Source organism: Candoia aspera, chromosome 3, assembly GCF_035149785.1.
Source record: "Candoia aspera isolate rCanAsp1 chromosome 3, rCanAsp1.hap2, whole genome shotgun sequence".
Classification (NCBI taxonomy): Eukaryota; Metazoa; Chordata; class Lepidosauria; order Squamata; family Boidae; genus Candoia; species Candoia aspera.
Genome location: NC_086155.1, coordinates 32,295,809 through 32,317,437, shown reverse-complemented (window position 1 = coordinate 32,317,437; position 21,629 = coordinate 32,295,809). Strand labels below are relative to the sequence as shown.

Genomic DNA, 21,629 nt, shown 5'->3' with positions numbered 1-21,629 from the left:
CATTGATGTTTAAGACAGCATTCTGGTGATACGTGTATTTATACCTATGCTGTACTGCAGTTAGTGAGATTTTATAATGCACAAATGGAGCCTATGAATATTCCCAATTCTCCTCATGACCTTGTGTGCATTTTTGGAGAGAAACTGGAAGAAAACTAGAAAAAGCTGTTTGTTCTATGTCAGTGATTAAATGAGATTTATGTTTGAGATAGTACTTGAATTCCAAATTAATGAAAAGGGGAGGGGTGTAATTTGCTTAAAAGCTTTAGGCACCCTTTTGTGGCTGTAAGCTGTTACACCAATCCAGAACTGCTTTTAATTAAACTAACTGTGCAGGACATAATGTGATGGTCTAAATCTTGATGTAGAAAATGGATATTCATTCACACAGAGAAAGAGTGGCTGCTTGAAATTCCATTTTGTTGATGATGTATAATGTGGTAAAGTGTTGCTGAGAAATGGCAACATCACCAGGCCATTGGAAACACCCAAAAAAGGTTTATGAAGTGTGAAAATATCTACAACTACATTCTGAACTACTTATATTCTTAGTAGTTGTGTTCTGGAGTACCTTCATGGTAATTATGTTACAACATTGAGAACTTTTTGTCAGCACTAAATCGATGTTCTCTAACTTTTCCGGAGGTGCCCACTGATGATCAGGATCTTCCATGTTTGCCAAAGTTGTTTTGAAGTTATTTTTCAGCAAGGGAGAGCTTCATACTCTGTATCCATGATTTCTTGCTAAGAAGGTACAAAATGTCTTGATATTAAATAAATGAGATTTTTTATTATGGGTTAGTCCAGAACCTCTGCACATGATAAAGAGGGCTGTAATCTGTAGAACTGCCCAAGCCTACTGTGCTGCCTCATTGTGGATGTTCCTGGAAGGGATGAGCAAAGAATGTTGGTCTGCCAAGAGTATATGTTCCCAGCAGGGTCACCCAAGGCATTAAGGTCATCCCAGCTGCTCAGCTAAAGCAAGCAGGCACCTGTATTGGAAGATGCTGGAGGCAGGTGATCACTTTAGTGACAGTGGCAAAGGCATTAATGCGCACTGCACAGGAAAAGGCAATGGTAAACCACTCCTGTGTTTTTACCAAGAAAACCACATGGATAGAAAATATAAAATGATTGACAATACAGTGCTGGATTATGGGTCGCTCAAGTTGGATGGCACTCAACATGCTTCTGAGGAAGAGCTGAAGATCTTTCAGAGTACTAATGGTGTTTATGATGTGGCTGGATTAAAATCTTTGAAATGTCTAGTGTTGATGTTGCCATATAGGAAAAGAAAATCTGAAGCCGCAATATCAGAATTACAGTGGCAACATTGAATGTAAGAAACATGAACATGGGAAAGCCCACTACAGTGAAAGATAGAACAGTCCTAGGCTACAATGCAATCAACAACAACATTAATTAGATTTGTGGGCATCCAGGTTTTATGCTTCAACCACCAGTGCAGATGAAGAGGAGGTTCATGAGTTTTATGTTCCAGTTCGATCTGCAATTGATAGAACATGTACACAAGATGTAAGCAATTTTTTTGCACTGCAAAATTTTGGTCTTCATTTAATTTGATATTAAATCTTATTTATTCAAGCTCTGTTGTCTGATAATTTCCTTTTCTTAAGAATTGCAACTTTGAGGTAAGAAACAGTGTTCTGGGATTAGCAGTCAACAAGACAACTGAAGATTGGGCAATTAAACCCCCTACACTACCTTTGTTAATAAATGAACTAAACAAGAGGGCACTAGCCAGTTTACTTAGCTTTGCTGTTTTCAGGAGGAATGAAAAGGAGAGTGTTGTACTAGCCATAGAAGGGAATGGTGTATAGTGGAAAAATTCTGCTGAAAAAGATAACAGGAAAAAGAAAACCAAAAACCCCTTCCCAGTCATTTGGCTTTACATTTTTGCCACTAGCTGCCATATATATCCTTGGTGAAATGGAAGACAGATTTCGGGCTATTATCATAATGAATGCTTAGGTTCATGTGAGAGTGGGCAGTCATATAAAAAACTTGAAAAAACAGGATATAGGTTACATAGAACTAAATTTTCAAGATAGCTGTTCAATAACTTGAGCTAATTGCATAGTCTTCTATGCTTGCTACAAAATATTTTTGTCAGCAATGGATATTGGAGCTGGTGATCTTGTGCTTTCTGATCAATGTGGAATTATAGCTATGTGGATTTTACAACGTATGCCTCTAGTGTTGAAATTAAACAATTCTAGATTCAGTAGTCATGTGCTTGCAATACTAGATGATATTAAGAAGCAAGTGCATGCAATATTATTAAGTTAAATAGGTGTGTTGATATATTTGCTTAATACTCCTATTCAAGAGAGGGCATATACTAGGTGTATATCAGGCAATAAAATTTATAGCTTCCTGGAGATGAAAAACAGGTTTTTCTTCTACAATGGGGAAGAGTTTTTCTAAAGACACATTGTAAATGTTTCCTTTGTCTAATATAGAATGATCGTCTATAGCATGCTGTTGCCTTTTGAATTAAGTTAATATTTCTACTAAATATTATTGGATTCTTCATTCTAAAGAAGCATGTAGCTGTGAAAACTGAAATTATATTTATTAATATCCCACTTTTTTCATTGTGGAAATTGCAGTGGATTTCAGAACCTTAGTTTTGGCACTGAGCAAAGTAGTTTTCTGCATACCATCAGAGAATTAGTGCCATCATGTGATTTCTGGCCATGTTCTGAGACCAAGATGTTCAGCCCTTGGTAGGCCATATGCCTGGGTTTCAGATCTTCTAAATTGGTTAAAGAAATGCCAGAGGTTCAGCATCTCATTTCTAGAGCCTAAAGGGAGGGTTTATCTCCCTCTCTTCTCCAGTTCAGTCACTGTGGCAGCCAGGAATGGAATGTGGGGCTTCCATGGACGATCTGAGCTATTAATGTAACAGAGCAGTGGTCCTGCAAGGGATGGGGGGTGCGAAGGCCAGCAGTCTCTGAAGCAGGGAAGATTCCTGATGCTGTTGGCAAGTTTCACACTTCATGTTTTTAGCAGATCCCTGCCCTGCCAATGCGGCTGAAGGAAAGAAGTGGCAGAGGCTTGTAGGCACAACATGTGTTGTTAAGAACACTGGGGGTAGGTGGCAGTTTCTGCCAATGACAAGTTAAGTTTCTTAGATAAAAGTAAAATCTGCTTCAAGTTTGATTTTTGATGATTCATGGAATATCCATGCTATGTTCTTAACAGTAATTACAGAGGTGCTTTGCCATTCCCTTCTTCTGGGATATTTTTTCAACTTTCCAGCAAGCCAAGAACCTTAGGATTTCTTGGTAGTCTCCTATCCAAGTACTAGTCCTATCCAAGTTCTCTGGGTTCCATCAGTTAAACAATACTACTTATCAGGACCCTGGAAGCGTGACTTCTCTATAGCAGCGCCTGCTCCCTGGAATGAGGTTCTTCCTGAGATTCAAACAGCCCCCACCCTACTGGTATTTCAAAGGCCCCTGAAGATGTGGCTCTTTGCCCAAGCCTTTGGCAAGGGTGAAGCCCCTTTTCTTCTTTTCTGTGTTTCCATCTTGGTCTGTTTTCTCTGCCCTCTCTGTTCTTTTGTTTTGTGTTGTTTTTCTGTTTTTGTATTGTTCCTTCTTTTTAAGTGTTTTTAACAATTTGTAAACATGATGATGCTGTTGTTGTTGTTGATCAGATTTGATCCTGCCTAGTTTCTGGGAGCAGCCAGAGTTGGATAGGTGCTGCCCCCTAGCTGGGATCCTAGAGCAGCAGCTAAACCTTCAGTGACCTGCTGCAGAGCTGGCAGCAGATGCTTGCAAATGAGCTGTTGTGAGATTGGATGGGTCTGGTACAAAGACCTCATATAGAGGTGCCACAAGTTTAGCAGGCCTTATGTAACAGTATCCTGAGATAATCTGACTTCTAATTCTCACTATTTTTGAGACTGTTTTGGCAGCCTGATACCCTTACTGGTTCTTCAAGGAGAGGTTCAGCTTTCAGTTGAAAGCAAGAATCATCAGTTGTTTTTCATCAGAGTTTCACTACTATAAACAGTGGTTTACAGGCTTGAGCTTAGCACTGACTAGAGATGTTTCTTGTTTCTCATTCCTTAGTTGTGGGTTGGGCTGCAATTAACTTTGCAGGTGGGAGTGAGTCTGAGGGTCAGAATGGACAGTGCGGTGGTGCAGAGTGGGTGGTGCTGTATATGTCTGTCAGCAGGTCCACAATTTTTTAAAATGGGGTTGAGGAGGAAGTTTTAGAGGGATATTATGATCAATCTACTTTAATTTTTACATTACTATTTTGGGGTCTTTATTTTCCTCAAAAGATTGTTTTCAGCAGTTAGAGTAAACGGGTACCCCAATGTCCCACAAAAGGGTTTGAGATTGTCTGTAGCCCTAGTGCAGGGTTACCCCCTCTAATTAACTTAGTGCACAGGATAACTATTGTAGCAAGAACCTGGCATTCTGTCCATCCATCCATCCATCCATCCATCCAGCTATCTATTTTTCTTTCAGATTTCTATTACCGCCCATCTCCCCCTAAAACGGGGACTCTTTCCTTTCAATACTTAATTCTAGCTTCCAGATCAAAAATGATAGCTATTGTAGGAATTGGGATGATACTAAGGCCTAAAGGCCAAACAATTCTTTATTTGCTTGTTGATTTTAAAACTTGTTTGTCTTGGGGCCTTGGTTTTCTACTTCTTTCTTGGCCTCCTCTTTCCATTGTTATTAAATTCCATTAAACTTTTTCCTTCAAAAGGCAAAGTATAAAAATCAGCGTTGGGTTATGTAGGCCGGCAGATTTTTTTTGTTTGTTTTTAGTAAAACTCTACACTGTAGCCCCCGCTTAATTAAAAAATGATGCTGGCTATGCATTTTAAGAAAACGTGCAGTTTTTAAGATGAGCATGGAGCTCTTTGCAGAAATTTTTGAAACTCCTTTTCCAAGACTATTTACTAGCAGTAAGTGTATGCTTCAAAATGATCTGGAAGAACTGCTTTGGACATCAAGTGAACATAGCACCTCTCTGCTCTTTATTAAAGCAGACTGACTTTTTTTCCCCGGAGCTTTGCACAAGGCTGAGAAAAATCTTCAGCTGCTTCAGCAACCACATTAACTTTAATGAGTCAACTCCTTTGTGAAGTCTGCATAACCCTTGTGTTTACTGTGTAATACGCACACGATGCACTGCCTTGAACATTGGTTTTTGGAATAAGTTTTCTGTTCTGATTCACCTTCTGCTTTGTAACAGTGATGAATGAAAGAGAGCAGGTCTACAAGTTCTAATTCTGAGAATACCTGATTGCAGTACTAAAGAATACGTAACAGAGAGAAGTACAGAAAGTGACCAAACTTGTTCATGGCCTATGTTGAAAATTTCTTGCAAAAGATACTGTGAGTCAAATGTCCTTTCAACATCTCTAACGTTATTGGTGTAACTTTTTTTTACAGCAAAGATACTGCCATTCACATTTATTCATATCCAGAATTTCAGATTATTATTATTATTATTATTATTATTATTATTATTATTATTATTATTTAAATTTATTAGCCACCCAACTCCAGTGGGTACATATTTTTGTAAACCCATCCTATTAGTGTATTTTTAAGCAGACTTTATTTATATATTGACATTATAAACTGACATCTATGATATCTTGTTACTATATTTTTGTGGGAAGGAAACATTTACAGTGAATATGTTTGTGAAAGGCATAATTGCTTTTTCCTTAACTGAGCTTGCAATGGCTGCTAGTATTAGAACAGGTTTTATTTTCTTGGTCTTTAGATTACTTTGGCTGTCTGTTGAAGAATGGGTAGAATTAATTCTTCATGGTCTGTCTTGCAGTGCTGGGCTTGTCTTGTGTTTCACTATCTGTCACCCTAGTTTTAACTAAATAAATGGATACAAACTTGCTACTATTGTGTTGTGTAGTAAAACATTAGTGAAGGCAAACCGTTCTGAAATATTTCAGCTGTCTTTGTAGTTGTGATTAAGGATCTTCAGAGTTTCAAAATGCGACTTCTAATCATTATCCATTCTCCATCTTGCCAAGAGAGAATGTAGTAATCTCCAATTACTGTGTGGTAAAGAGTAAGATTTACCATATCATGTTCTGATTATTGTGCCATCACCTTTCACAACAGATGAAAGGTTGTTCATTTCTAATAAATGTTAGTTAAGTTAAATTTACAATTTACAAGTTGGCTAGCTGTCACTAAAACTAAATCAATGATTCTGTTCAGATGAAATAATACCATCAATTAGATTTGGCCATTGTTTAGAGTTTTGTTTTTTCTTGTTCAGAATTATGTTGTGAATGCTGTATTTGAAAGACTATGATTTTAATTTATGCTAACCTTAAAAGAACAGTTCGTATCATTGTAATTTTGGCATGCCCTTCAGTATCCTAGATAATTTATATTATGCGCAAAGTCTGTAGGCAAGAAAGACTGAATAATTTTTTCAGTTCATTCTTCACTGCCCATATTATGTAAATGACTTTTGTGTTTTAAAATGAAGGTAAACTTTTAAAACGTTAGACAATTAAAAGTCTCTTGAGAAGAAAATGCTGTGCGTGATCACTTTGAGCAAGTGCTAAAATTAGGTTGGAATTTGTGTTGATTTTTTAAGTATTTGTAAAATCTGTTTGTGAAGAGAGGTTTGTACAAATAGATTTAGGCATTGGAACATGAAACATGCACTGCTACTGTGTTGCTTTCTTATCTGACTGTTCCAGATAGGACAGTGCTGTCAGTCTCTACACATACATACATACAGTATACTATTTTTAGTAGTAAAATTGGTTTGGAAATTGGTAAGCTGTGGAAGGAGATTGAAATAATAGCACGGCAACATTTTATAGACTATGGTATGGCCTATTGTTGTGTGAGTAAATCATATTGATTTCATCTAGTTTAAATTTGTATAGCCAACAGTGCATTTTTCTTCTAGTTGATGGATCAAAATCTATGGTCCATCTTCAGCTTGAATCGCAAGCAAGAAAGTTTGTGTTAGTTATTTATAGTTTATTAAAGTTTGTGTTAGTTATTATAATACCAGTTATCTTTAACTGGTATTATCAAACCTTTTAAAACAACTGAATTTTCCTTCCCTATTTTTGGCTGTCCACTTCTTCCCCCAATCTTCTGTATCTTTACCATCCCACAGATGCAGCCTTGTCTGAACACAAACAAAGCCAGCTGAGTGACCTTGGGCCAGTTACTCTCTCTCAGCCTTCGGAAGGAGGCAATGGCAAATTACTTTTGAAAACCTTGCCAAGAAAACTGCAGGGCCTAGTCCAGGCAGTCTCTCAGAATTGGACATGATTGAATGGATTAAAAAAATGCAGCATTTAGTTATCATACCTTATGTAGAAGCCTGAAATCTGTGACTTTTATGTTGCCTTTTTGTTACGCTCAGTTTGGAGTATGGCATTGAATAGTACGTTTTTGTAACCACAACTGTATGGCTTCTCTGTCTTCTCCAGCTGTTTCTTGTTTCTGTTAAGAATTATAGAAACCCAAAGGCCTAATGCAGATAGGCCATAAGCAGCTGATGAAGGGGTTTGGCATGGTCAAGAGTTAATGAGTGATACCTAGGATTACAAGTAATATTCAGTAAATGGGATAGTCTTCTAATAGCCCTAAATTTATACACTAACAATCTGGCTGCATTCCCATGTTTCTATCAATTGGCATGATCTTCCCTGTAGCTGCGGAGAAGACACATATGCCAGTTTTCATTATTGACTGATTAGTGATCCCTCTCTTCAACAGTTCACTTCATAAGAATCTGCATCCTTGCCTGAGTAACTATGGATATATTTGTTATTTTAGGAGCATTTGATATTCAGACTGAGCATATAGCTGGGTAGAAAGCCAAATGCCATCTTTCATATAAATGTATAAAAGTCACAGAGATTCAGATTGCCTGTCGCTTGTGGTATGCAGGCAGTCTGGAAGAAGAAAATTATGCTTGGCTGATAAAGATTTCCTGTCTGTCAATTTAGAAAACAATGCTAATTTTCCACAGAAGAGCAGCAGAAGTTGTTTGGAAGGCCAGATCAACATCTGCTACTTTATAGGGCAGAATTATGCCTTTTCCATATGATTTAAATTGCCAGCTCCCTATTCCTGAATTAGGGGCAGATACCTTTTCACAAGATGGCATATTAATCTTTTCAGAGGTTCTTATAGGACTGTTCGTTTCCTTAAGATGTGTGCTTGCAATTCTGTGCTACTTGGAAGTGCTCCTCTTTAGTTTACATAGGACTCCATGTAAATATGTATAGGATTGCATTTATTCACATGCATATAGCTGCAGTGTTAAAAGATTCCTAGCTCTTTATTTATCTAGGCACCTACAGGTCATAGGCACCAACATATCCTTGCACAAACTTGGAACATGAAAGAAAGGGGGAAAAAGACAAAGAAAATTTTCCTAAACATTTGACTTCTGATATTTAGAAAATTGCAATGTGAAATCAGTAAACTAATATTTTGATAAATTGCAACCAATCAGAAAGCAATAGCAGATCTTACTATATCAATGGAAATGTATACTTTGGAAATTGGAAGGTATGGTTCCAAATGTACCTATTGTTTTGAGGTCTTCTATGGATAGAATTTGTTTTTTGTACTTCTTTGCTGTATTTCAAAGCTGCAGTTTTTCCAAGGTGGCATAAACTATCCACTCTCTATTTCCATATAAGGAAAACCAACCTGCCTTTAAGATACTATTATTTGCAGCTATATTTTGGTTAAAGGCAAAAAATAAGTTTAAACTTGATAAACATTTTTTTGCATGCATAAATCTTTTTTCTTTTCTTTTTATAGGGAAGGAAATGAACCAGGAGATTCCATGAAAATTACATACAGTGAATTGCTGAGCAAAGTCTGCCAGTTTGCCAATGTTCTTCGGGAACAAGGTATCTGATGCTGCAGGAATCCACACATTTGCTTGTTGTGGGAAGTTGCTCCTAACACTGACCAGAGTGATAGTCACTTCATCTCCCCAACTTTGAATTGATGGGTTTCCTCCCAAGCTATAAGGAAGGGATAGGATTTTAGTAACCCACAACTTTTAAAGAGCTATCATGATTTTTTGTTTCTATTTATATATTGTTTCCCATAAATCAAACAATTAAAATGCAATAATAAAACAATACATTAAAGCAATATTGTTTAAAAAAGTGCCAGGGGAAAGGAAAACAAATCAGGTCTGTTAATCCAACATTCTTACAGGGAAGACTTGAGAGAAGTGATAAATCTTCAGTAGAACCAAAAATATAGGCACCTCACAGGTTTTGGTGGGGAGGGAGATTTCCGGGTGCAGGTACCACCACAGATAATGCTTGCCTGTGAAAACCCACATGGTGATACACTGTCAGCTTTGGCACATACTTCTAGTCCTTTCCTGATAATCTTAGTGATTGAAGAGGTCTGTAACAGTGAAGAAAATCTGCTAGGTACCTTGAACCCAGATTGTTCAGGAATTTGTATGACTGGGAAGTGAAACAGCTATCCTAAAAGAAGTCAGTAGCAAACTGCGTTCATAATGTTGCCAAAGAAAGCTACATGGATGTGCCATGTAGTCAGCATGAGCTGAGCTCAACTCAAGGGAATTTTAATGTAAAAAGCAAAAAAAAATTAACCTAGTTAAGAAGCTAATTTGTAGCCAGGACAATTGCTTCTGCAGAAATGTAACATGGATAGTCAGGTGCCCAACTCAGAAATCTGGCCACATTTTATACCAGCTGCAAGTTCTGGGTTTGCAGATAGTCTGTACCTGTCCAGAAAAAGCTGTATAGCAACTGAAGCTGATAATAGATGCCCCTTGCCATACTTACTTGGGTCTTCAGTAACAGTGATAATTCTGGGAACATCCCCAAACTACACACATGTTTTTCTGAGGGTACAACCCAGGAACTGTTTCTTACCCAGGAACTGTTCACAGACAAGGTCTCTGTCAGGCCAGGATATAATTTCAATTTATTATCCTTTTCTACCTCATTACTATCTCCACACATTAATTTGGAACATGCTTGGTCTTTTCTGATTCAGATGTTCTGTAGCAGTAGAGCTTCAGCTTATTGATGATAACTCAACCCCAGACTTCCTGATGACTGCTGTCTGAAATTCTTATGAATGGAAAAAAAGAGTACCTTGTTTTCCCCATAACATAACTGCCTAGATGTAGAGGCATAGTTCCCAGTATTACTCTCTTAACTGCAGATAATCCATGCAATTAAGAGCAGAATCACGTAGCACAGTTCCTCCAATTATGAAGATGTTCCAGGAGAATATGATGGTCAATGGTATCAAAAGCTGCTGAGAAGTCAAGCAGGATCAGTGAAGCCATGATCACTTTGTCTCTCTCCCACAGGAGGTCATCTATCAGAGAAATCATGATTCTGTTCCCAAACAAGACCTGAATGCAGAGTGAGAAGGGTCAGGATAATTGGTGTTCTCCAAGAAAATTCTACAGATGCTCAGGCCTACACTCTCTTTTTGCCCCAAAAAGAGTGTTTGTGACTGGGCAATATTTGATTTAATCCTCTGGTTGCAGCAAAGTTTCTTTCAGAAGTGGGTGGATCACTGTATCATGTAGAGATGTGTTCAGTGCTTCCTGGATCCAGCCAGTCAACCATCTGTGGCTATTTCAAATAAGTCAGGTCAGTTAGGTGTCAAGAGAACATGTAAGCCAGACATAGTGTCTTGGCCATATTTTCAGCCCTGAAAAACAGAATTACCCCTTGAATTATATCCTCAAAGTACATCACAAAATTACCACAGCAGGTCTTTGAGGGCTTTAAGGTAAAATTTTCCAGAGCAGATGGTAGTAAGCTCTTAACTGTCTTTAAAACTTTGCTAGCTATAGCTACTTGAAGATACAACGGAGGCCACAAAGTAAGATACCTTTGTAGCTTTTGCTGCAGAATCAGCAGCTTGTGCACTAATTTGTATTGTGTCAGTACTGTGGTGGACCTTACACCATTTGCACTCTACTAATCTCCTGACCTGTTTCATCATCCAGGGCTCTCCAAAAAGCCAGGAAGAAGGCCTGATTTCACAATGGTGATTAGGAGACTTAGGTATAAACATGTCAGTGGCCTGTTCAGCTTCTTTCCATAGGTGAGCAAGAACCTTTGATTGGATCACTGGTTCTGGATTCTCCAATATATTTTTCTAGCTTATTTGAAGAACCTATCATATTCTATAAGTTTCAGGAGTGAACTATTTTTTTTAGGTCCTCCACATGTTCAAGAGAGGGATGGTGATTGAGATAAAACTTTACCAGATGATGGTTTGACCAGAATGACTCCTAGTACCTAGGCTATCCTCCTCATTTTGCAAAGCAAAAATTAAATTGAGAGTACACCCTGTCCTAAGTTTTGGTCTGTTTGTAGTTTAGGAGAGAACCATGATTGTCATGGAGGCTATGAAATCTCAGACTTGCCTTACTACAGTAGCATCAGTCTAAATGGGGGTGAGATGGGTGATGATAAAATTCAATAGGTAGATAAATAAATGATGAAGTCCCAAGACCACAGTTTTGGAGTTTTCCAATACCACATCAGAGACTACCTCAGAGCTTGATTGAGGAGAACTCCCTGATAGCAGGATGGGTGGTACATCAAACAGCATTTTCATCTGTTTTGTTAACCCAACAGCAGTAAAAGCTCTTATACGCTGCTCTAATTTGGGGAGAACCAGATTGTATCCTTATCTCCTGGGTTAATTCTGCAGTGAGAAAGCAGCAAGACAGATTAAAGTGAAATCTATGTCATCCGTCTTATCCACCATGGTCTAAGCACTGAGCAGTGGGCTAGACTGGATGACCTCTGATATCCTTTGCAACTCTATTATTCTACATGTTAGGTCAGCTCTCTCATCCACAATGAAATCTTTAAGTGCAACCTTGTTGAGCACTCACCTGAGATTAGCAGCAACATCTCCTGGGAAGAATGGTCAGAAGCCATTCCACCAGACTCCTGATGACACGAGAATGGACCAAAGGAGATTATGTCCCACAGTTGTCTATGTTGTCTGGCTCTTAAATGTTATCCCTCACCATCCATAACGGATGATTGTCGGAATTTGAACAGTAGTTAACCTATACTCTAGAAGGTGATTTTTTGGATGTACTGGAAATGTCCTATGTTTAACCACCCAGATCTTAATTTTTATAACCATGATTAGCCTTACTCTGATGGTTTTACAGCCACCCATTAAAGCTGTAATTTTTATAACCATCAGTAGCCCTTTAAGTAGTGAGAGTTGTGCTCTGCTTCTGGTATATTGTTAAGCTACAAAAAGTTTTGTACTAACTTCAACTTTGCCACATTGTTCTTTAGCAGAGGTCTCAATTCCTTTGAGTCTACTTTTGAAGCAGGATTAACACTTTTTTTAAAAATTCAGTCAGATAAGATTTTCCACATCTTTGCAAGATAGATAGATTGGAAGGAAAGGAAAGGCTATACTTTTTTTTGTTTATAAAGATGGCTGAGCACACACTATTTCAAATGCATATTTTAGTTTAGTCTTCTTCAGTCATTATTTATCCTTAAAGTCAATAAGGATATAGCAGGTCTGTGGATCTTCATAGAAAGTTCCACTCCTGAGATCATGTGCTTCCCTGCATGTTCATAATAAATTTATGCAATGAGGAACTTCTTGTATTTGTTGAGACTCTCCATTGCAGGTATTCAGCTTGAAACATTAAAGAACCAGGAGGATCTGTGTAATTTTGAGAGCAGGGCTTCAAGGGGAAATACTTAAATAGGGCTTCTTGTCCCCGTCTCTTCTAATTTTATACACCTGCATATAATAGGACGGTATGTCTGGCTGTATATAAATATAGCACCATTTTCCTCTGCATTGACTGTAATTCTTTTATAAACTAAAGTATCTTCCTGTTCTGAGATATGCTAAATATCACAGCTTACTATGAAAACATTATACATTTGATAAACTTTCCACCCTGAATGAAGCCTAAAATTTCTCACGCAGCTTAAGCCCAACCAGAGTTATACAACAGTACAACCTTGAAATAGAATAGAAATATACTGATGAGTAAAACGGTATGCATGAAAACAGTAACTGTGTTTAAAATCATTACTGTCACTTGTTCTCTGCCTGATATCTGGCACAGAGTTATTGAATATATGAAGAGGATGTTTGTAGCCAAAGTTGTTATTGGTTCTTTAAAAATGCAGGTGATTATAGGAATATTGGTGGTAGTACTGATAGTAGTACTGATATATGTAACCATTCTAAAATAAAATTCTGTAACATAAAATTTCTCTTACAAAAGACAGGTGGATGTAGATGGTATGCATATAATATCTATTCAGTACAAGTGATTGCTGAAAGAACTCTTCAATATATCTTCTAAAAGATGTATTTTTTTAAAAAGTGTCATTTTAGAAATGCCTGAATCTAAATGTTTGATTGTTATTTATTATGACATACATAATCATCCCACTATTTGGGGTAAACAAAATTATGCAAAGTACAAGAAAGGAATAAAACATAGTAAGCCAATTAAATGAAAGCAGGATGTTTGAGAAACAAAAGGAAAAAATATAGCTAAATCTAGTTTAAATTATCACTGTTTATTCTACCTCTCCATCTTTCTATCCATGTAAACCATTTTGTTTTCATGATGTCTGTATAGTATTTCATATATTACCTTTTCTTTAAATTTCTCCCTTAATCTGAGGATCTTGTCAACTTTTTCCAACCACAACTTTCTCAGTATTCCCCTTTCTCTCAGACCATTTACTCTTCCTTCATTTATTTATATTAAGATTTGATCTTCATTCATTCTCTCAATATGACCAGACTGATATTCTTCTTTTGTGCTGGTTGCTCATTGTTCTATTCAGTCCACATTCTTTCAACATCCATTGATTCTTTATGCTGCCTCCTCTTGTTTTATCCCATAAACTTCCTAATAACCCCTTATCCACTGCATCCAGCTTTGAGGTTTCTCCTGAGATACCCAGCTCTCACTTCCATGTAACGAAGTAGGCAGAAGCACACTTATCACAACCATTTTTACTTCTTTCAGCATTGATTCCTCAGAGTGGGTCATTTTACTACCCATTACTTTACTGATAGCATTTGCACATTAACGTTTCCCCATCTTCAGTAAACTTTTTGCAAAGGCACACAATCCATCAGTTTGCTCTGTTTTTTGCCGTTTATGTAAAGTGTACAATTGCTTACTCCATTTTCCTTTCCAAACACAATTACCTTGTCTTTGACACATTAATTTTCAGATTCATACTGCCTGTTGCATCATATAACCTAATATTCACTGCATACAAAAATACATGTGCATTCATTTCTTCAAGCAACACATCTCTCATGTCACCATAAGCACTTCTTACACATTTATCCGTAAACATTTTAAAGAAATGAGGACATCACACATCCTTGTCTTAAAAGTAAGATTAGGGTTAATCATTCACTAAGCATTCAATTTATTCTCACACTTGCCTATCTGCCTCATATGCAAGTTCTCCCACATTCAGTAACCAACCTTCAACTCCGTACCTGCACAAAACGTTCCATAACTCAAGCTTATTTCCTTTATCATACATTTTCTCTCAATCAATACATGTACAATAAACTTTTTCACATTCATTTATTTCTCATTGACCTGTTGAAGAGCAAAATCTAATCTACAACCCTCTTGCTTAGAATAAAGTCACATGCTCTTCCTAAGTTTCACTCATTATCACCTTTCAGACAGAATCCCACCAACATTCCCAGGCATGCTTAACAAACAAATCCTCCTGTGGATTTGCATTGACTGTTGCTACATTTCCCTTTTTATAAGGGAATAATAACAGAATTCTTTCAGTTTTCAAGTGCAGATATAGTCTTTGCACATGTTAAAGAAGTCGCCCAGCTACTTCATAAGCAAAACATATTCATATTTTAACATGTCTCCAGTTACACCAACTATTTCTGTAGCCCAGGATTTTTCAATATACTCACAGCAATTACAATTTCCATTTTACCATTTTTTCTTGGCAGTAATATTTATAGCATTAGTTTCAATACCATTGTTTGACATATTACTGTCATTTATCATACAAATCTCTAAACTTTTCCTTCCAGCATTCCATCATTTGAGTTTTATCCCAAATAATTTAATTATTTTATTTTTTAGTCTCATTGTCTTTGTTTAGCCCTTTTCATCTGCTTCCAAACATTTTTTTTTAAGTTTCCATCACAATCCTGTATTTTCTGTATTTCTTTACTCTTTAACTGTTCTGTGTTCTCTTTGACTACATTCTTTGCAAGTTGTCTTTTTCTCACTATAAGCAATATTTCTCTCTCCTTCTCAGTTTTGCTTTACCCGTTGTCTTACGTGCATTTTCATCTGCAGCCTCTTTCACTTCATCCTTGTACCAAGCCTCTTCCTTAATTTTCATTGGTATAATTCCGCATACTTCTGTGACACATTGTAAGGTAATTCTTTTTACTCTGCTGAAAGCTGCTTCCACACCCTCTTTACTAATTTCTACTTTCCATTCATTCTGTTGGAAAATTAACTTACCTTCAAATTCATTTAAGACTTGTACTTTATCTTCCTTCAGTCTATATGCTTTCACTCTAGTTTCTTTCACTTCCTTTTCTTTGATGTCAGTTTTCTCAATAATTTATATTAAACAGTGAAATTAGTTATGCTTTTTAATATATTCCTTTTTGAAGTGTGTGTGTAGACTTATATTTGTGTATATGCTTAATCCATGTATTCATAGAAAACAGAACTTTCTCTAAGTCTATATCTCCAAACATTCGCTATTCTCATTGATTCCTGGATCTCTGAAAGGCCGAGTTACTTTTTTTGTATCCTTTTATCTTTATGTACCCATCCATTTTTGTCAACTAATAGAATAATTTTTCTCTGGATTGCATTCATGCAGAATGCATAGTTTTCCCCCAAACTCATCTCATTTTGCAAACACAGTTTGTATGCATAGCATTTGCCGACAGAATTAAAGGTGAACATTTACTTCCTCTTGACTATGGCTTAAATCAAATCAAAGCCAAGATGCCTTCCTAAATGCCAAGCATTTCATACTTTTCCTTCCTTACTAACTCTAGGATCCTTGATTTTACTAATGTCTTATTTGCTTAGCAAGTTCATTTGATCTTTCAGATACTGTTATGACGTTTTGTGTGGCTGACTGGAAACGTTGTTTTAGTTGGCTGATACGAGAATTTTTTTTTCATCACAGGTGTGAAGAAAGGAGACAGAGTTTCTATCTACATGCCAATGATAATTGAGCTGGTGGTAGCTATGCTAGCTTGTGCCAGAATTGGAGCACTTCATTCCATTGTGGTAGGAACATTTATTCTGGGTGTGAATTGTATCCTTGAGTGTTATGGGTTACTAATTGAAATTAGGGCCACTGTGTGGTCTGCAGATCCAAATGAGCAGCAAGTGATACAAAAAGTTCTAAATCCTTGCTGCCAACTAATGGTTACCTGGATTCTGCAGATCAGGTACGCTAACCCTAATTGAAACGAACCATGACATAGGTAGCAGTATGAATTAAACTAGACTTTTTTCCTTGTGATCTTGAGTTACTTTCTAGAGTGGGTGAATGGATTTATGGCCTTTTTAACTAAGCAGATGCTGATTAATCACCTTGTTCTCCAAAGAGGACCTTAGGCTTAAATAATTTAATTAAAAAAAAACTCCTTAATTTTTAAGGAGACTTTTCAGGGAAACACTTTCACACTGACCTGTGTAAACCTCTGCTCATTTGGTGTAATTCTTGACTTTGCAGAAGATTCTGAAGAATATTCCGAAGTGTTTACTCAGTAAAGCGAGGGATCAGGTTTGTCCTGATTCATTGTCCCTCCCAAATATCTCCTGTGTTGCTTCTGAGGCTCCCTCTGCCATCTGGCTTCTTTAAAAAATAAATAAATAATTCAACAGAAAACTGACAAGTTGCAAAGCATCAGTCTGTAGCATTATATTTATCTGCAGTGATGCTTTGCATTAAAGGTATGCCGTAATTGGATCTGAGGTAGGCAAAGGTCTTCTGATCCAGCATGGATACCCTTGCTGTGTTTGTTGGCTTTTCCTGACCCTAACCCTCTATACTTTTTTCTTTTTGATTTTATTTTCAGTATATGTATCTTGGATTTATGTAAATCTAGTTACCTGATTTTGTTTGGTAAAACTGTTAAAAGTATTTTAAAAACTATAAATCAAGCTGGATTTCAATGGAACATTTATACAGTTGCTGATTATAATTGTATGCAATGCAGTTGCATACTGATTGTATCACTGATTGTAGCAAAGATTTTCTTCTAAGGAGTTCGACTGTATTGTGGAACAGAGTTTTCAACTGCCTTTTAACTGATTAGCTGAAAACATTTCTTCCTGATTCCTATTCAGAGTCAGAAATGCTTTTCACAATAGTTCAAGTTGAGGCATTGTTTCGGCTATTACTGTTATGTAATTATATTTGTGATTATGATTTTAGTTTGCAGGTTTTTCAGCAGAATCTCTTTGTGAGAGGATTCTAGATTCCAACTGCTCGCTTCTCATAACTGCAGGTAAAATCGCTTTTTCGTAACTTCTAGGATCTTTAGCCTGTACATCAAATAACCTAACTGGGTTTATAATTAATTATAACTTTATACTCTTCATCTTTGAGGTAGAAGAAGGAGCTATTTCCAGGTTAAAACATGCAGGAATATGTTTGATTGATCTATTGTTAATACAACGTAGTGTCCTGGTAAGGCAGAATTATAAGAATTTTAATTAATAACTTTTGTTGCTATGAACTATTCATACCCAATGTATTTTCAAAAATAAGTTCATCGGTTTTCTTAGCAGTCATACAGCAGGAAAACGCCCTAGTTAAAATGGCAGGTTTACTTTTGAAAAGCCATGGGTTGTTCAATTAATGCTTTTTATTAGACCACCCTTCCCTAATAACATAAATTGATTTCAGATTTTGTAAGACCTACCCCAACTTAGCTGCTAGAGCTATTATTTTAATTCTGTAACTGTTAAGCTATTCAAGTTAGTTTCATCATGAAATAACAAGGATGCCTTTAATAGAACTAAGATATGACAAAGGCCTGTTAGCTCATCCAGTTCTTTCTGATTGTTCCCTAATCTAATCCTAGCCCAAATCCTTTCCAATTCCCTGAATTTTGAAGAAACTGCTGCTGTTACTTTGATTGCCCTTTCCCTTAAAGCCACTGTTCTCTGGTTCTTTTACTTTAAACCATTCTGTTCCTCCTTTACGATGGATAACCTTCAAGTGCTTGGTCTGTTCTGGTGAGCAAGTTTAATGATTTACTTGCTGTTTTTAGATGCCTTTTATAGAGGTGATAAGCTGATTAATCTGAAGCAGATAGCTGATGAAGCCTTGCAGAAGTGTAAAGACAAGTAAGTAAATTCAAATACTCTTCTGAATGAAGGGAATTTGCAACATTTTTGTTTCCTTATGAATATAAAGTCATGCAATTGTAGCTTTAAAAATACCATAGCATTCTGGACAGAAGATCAAGGAAGCAAGAACTACACAAATTCAGTAAGTTAATTTTAATGTTAGTCCTTGGGTAAATACAGAATCTTGAAAACTGCTAAAGGAATATGCAACGCTCATGTATAATGAGTTCATTAAGGGAGTCTTTTGGAATGATTTGAAATGCTTCTTCCCAGATTTCTTGGAACCTGAGTTGATTTGGCATTTATAAGAAGCTGCCTCTTGATGGTTTATGTCTACTTTCCCTTCAGTTACCTTCCCAGCCTGTCCACAATCTCTTACATCATGTGTGAGCAAATATATAGATGTCTGTGTACGTAAAAAAGTATTCTCAAAGCAATTTGTTTATAAATAAACAAAAAGTCAGTCATGTTCTTCTCATGTTATGGGTTGATTTCACAGAGCTGCCCCCTGAAGACTACCTGGAAGCTGTAAGTGGTCACTGAAGGGGACTAAGACCATTTATTAAAATTTATGCATTTTGCCTTTTAATATGGGATTGTATACAAACTTCATCATGATTCAAGTATTTGGTAGTAGAACCATACTGTTCCTTTAAATATGACTACTTATGGTTATTATCCATATAAACTACCCTACTTGCTTAATTTAGCTTTGTTGACTGAACTAAACTATCAGGAATATTATTCATGGTTCCTTTCAAGTGGTTCATGGATTCACCTTTCCTCTATTTGTAGGGGGAACCCTCTGGACAGATGCATCGTGGTTAAGCATCTAGGAAGAGAAGAACTAGTTCAAGATGGGCCAAGCAGCAAGTCTCCACCTCTGAAAAGAATCTGTCAGAGTGTGCAAGTGAGTTACCCGGGTAGACATGGGGTGAATCTGTTTGGGGCTTGAGCAGGCATTTTTGTGGTGAAAAAAGAGAAAGAGAGGTGACTGCATATCCTAATTATCATGCTGGAGGGAATTTAGGTTTTTGCCCTCAAGGTTGTGCTTCCTTATAACAGGCAATTAAGGAGCAATTCAGTATTGCTGGGAGCTGGATTGGGGAGATAACCTTTCTATTGCCGGTGGGATTTCTTTGTGTGAATGAATGATGTCTATGCTGTCATTGATCATGGAAGACAATATCTGCCTTTTCAATTTTATATAATCTTTTCAAGGCAAGCTCATGTGGTCCTGTAACATACAACAAAAATGGTAAACACGAGCTAAAGCTACATTTCATTTTCTTTCTCTTCTCCTCTACTGTATAGCAGTTCTGGAACGCTTTAAAATTCTGGAACTCTTTAAAATGCATAAACAAATTAATTTACCACCATAGCATATATAGAAACCATGCTACTAGAGATCTAAAAATACGTTACATTTCTTTACTGGTTTTTGAATCGCTGAGCAGCAAGAAGTCCCAAAGGAGAACTCACCAAGTTATTTGTATGATAAACTGACGTCTGTGGATGTTCTCCCGGTGTTCTTTTGAACTAGATTGGGAGAGGGTCTGTTTTCATCAGCACATTCAGGCTTGCAGAATGCAAGCTGCCTTTACTATTCTCTGTACTTCATTCCTTTCAGGATACGCTATTTCCCTTTTTAATCAAGAAAAGTCTTAAAGGAAAAAAAAATACAGTAGTATATGAATGATAATACAGTATGTCTTCTGTTTATGTTTGCATGGATTTTCTGCTTCTAATGCAAATAAGACATACTTTATTTTTAAATCAGCATCCAAAAATTCCTTCAACCAGTATTTCCCAACCTAGTCCTATAACTCCCAAAATTGCCATGCTTGCTGGGGATTCTCGGGTTAAAATTCTACCATATCTGTTATATTGGTTAGTATAACCATTGGCACAGTAATTCTTTCTTTTGCCATTTGGATTTCTTTGAGGGCTTACCACTGCTTGTTCCCAAACATTTATCATATCAATATATTATAATCTGTGTCCTCCTACAGACTAATCAATTTATCTGTCCACTACCCTTCTTGATTTTGTGCTGCCTTATTAATAACAAATAATAACCAGCTTCTCCTGTCACATCTCCAGAGTAGTAAAAGGGATGTGTGTTTCCTAGAGAGTTTCTGTGGGTTTAAATCTACTTTCTGTGTGGGAGACATTTCTTACCCAATTAAATAGCCACAATCTTTTACAATATTTGTAAAAGCCAAGCAACCCTACTCTTGCAACTAATCTGTTATTTTAAACACGCAATTATGAATCTTTAATATTGCAATAACTGTTTATTGAGAAGTTTTGTTGCTGACTTTTGCCCAGTTCTCACTGAGCTAATAAGTATTTGGGTTGTGTTGCTTCACAGTTCAGTGGACTATATGCATTTGTATGGAGGAATGGTGGAGGGAGATCGCCTAACTGAATATTCCCAAAACCCAAATGTGGATGTGGTAAAGAGGACTGGTGTACCTTTCTCCCTAATGTATTAGTTTCATAAATGCAGGAATGGAAGGTGCCTTCCGTTATGCGAGGCCCTACCTTCAGACTGAAGTGTATTGAGTAGATATGGACGGTACCCTCTCACTGAGCTTTTGCTACTCATCAAATATAGATCCAAACGTTATCACATTGCAAATTTCATATCCATTAATAGCAGCACTGTAGCAAGTGCTTGTCCTTGGCTTTATCACAACAGGCTTCCATAACATTTAGAATACAGTAGCATTGAATGCTTTACATGGGCTTGTTGCCAGAAGAGATCAGGATTGACAGCCAGGTGGGAAGTATCCATTTGTTGACCATGCCAAACTAGTACCACATTTTTAAAGGTTGGAGCAGTAGAAACGTAAGACAGAACCCCAGAAACGGCATCCCCAAACTTTGATTGTAAATTCTGATAGGCACCATTGATAGAAATGTATCTTTGTTGACATTAGGTTTTTCAGATAAGCTGTTGGTCACAGTCCTTTGCCAATATCCTCTTCCGTGTTGGGCAGGGAGGGAAAATCTATTTGTGGTAAATAAATAAGCTGTTTCTCTGAACTCTGTTTTTAAAGATTGGTGGTGTGTTTCTTATATTAATGTACTCTGTTGATTAACAGGAAAAATAAGTGACTGACCAGTTGGTGTGGTTAAGAATTCCTAAAATAATTGATTTTCTACACAATGCTTAGTTTTTA

At 36.9% G+C, this 21,629-nt stretch overlaps 1 protein-coding gene across 2 annotated transcripts in view; it reads left to right on the top strand.

The window, feature by feature from the left end:
- ACSS2 (acyl-CoA synthetase short chain family member 2) overlaps positions 1 to 21,629 on the top strand; it is a 56,583-nt gene that overhangs the window by 12,950 nt on the left and 22,004 nt on the right. For both annotated transcript variants that reach the window (XM_063297243.1, XM_063297244.1), the window contains exons 3-7: positions 8,838 to 8,929; positions 16,262 to 16,365; positions 17,522 to 17,594; positions 18,363 to 18,438; positions 19,237 to 19,351. In XM_063297243.1, coding sequence (XP_063153313.1) covers positions 8,838 to 8,929; positions 16,262 to 16,365; positions 17,522 to 17,594; positions 18,363 to 18,438; positions 19,237 to 19,351 — 460 coding nt within the window. The remainder of the gene's footprint in view (positions 1 to 8,837; positions 8,930 to 16,261; positions 16,366 to 17,521; positions 17,595 to 18,362; positions 18,439 to 19,236; positions 19,352 to 21,629) is intronic.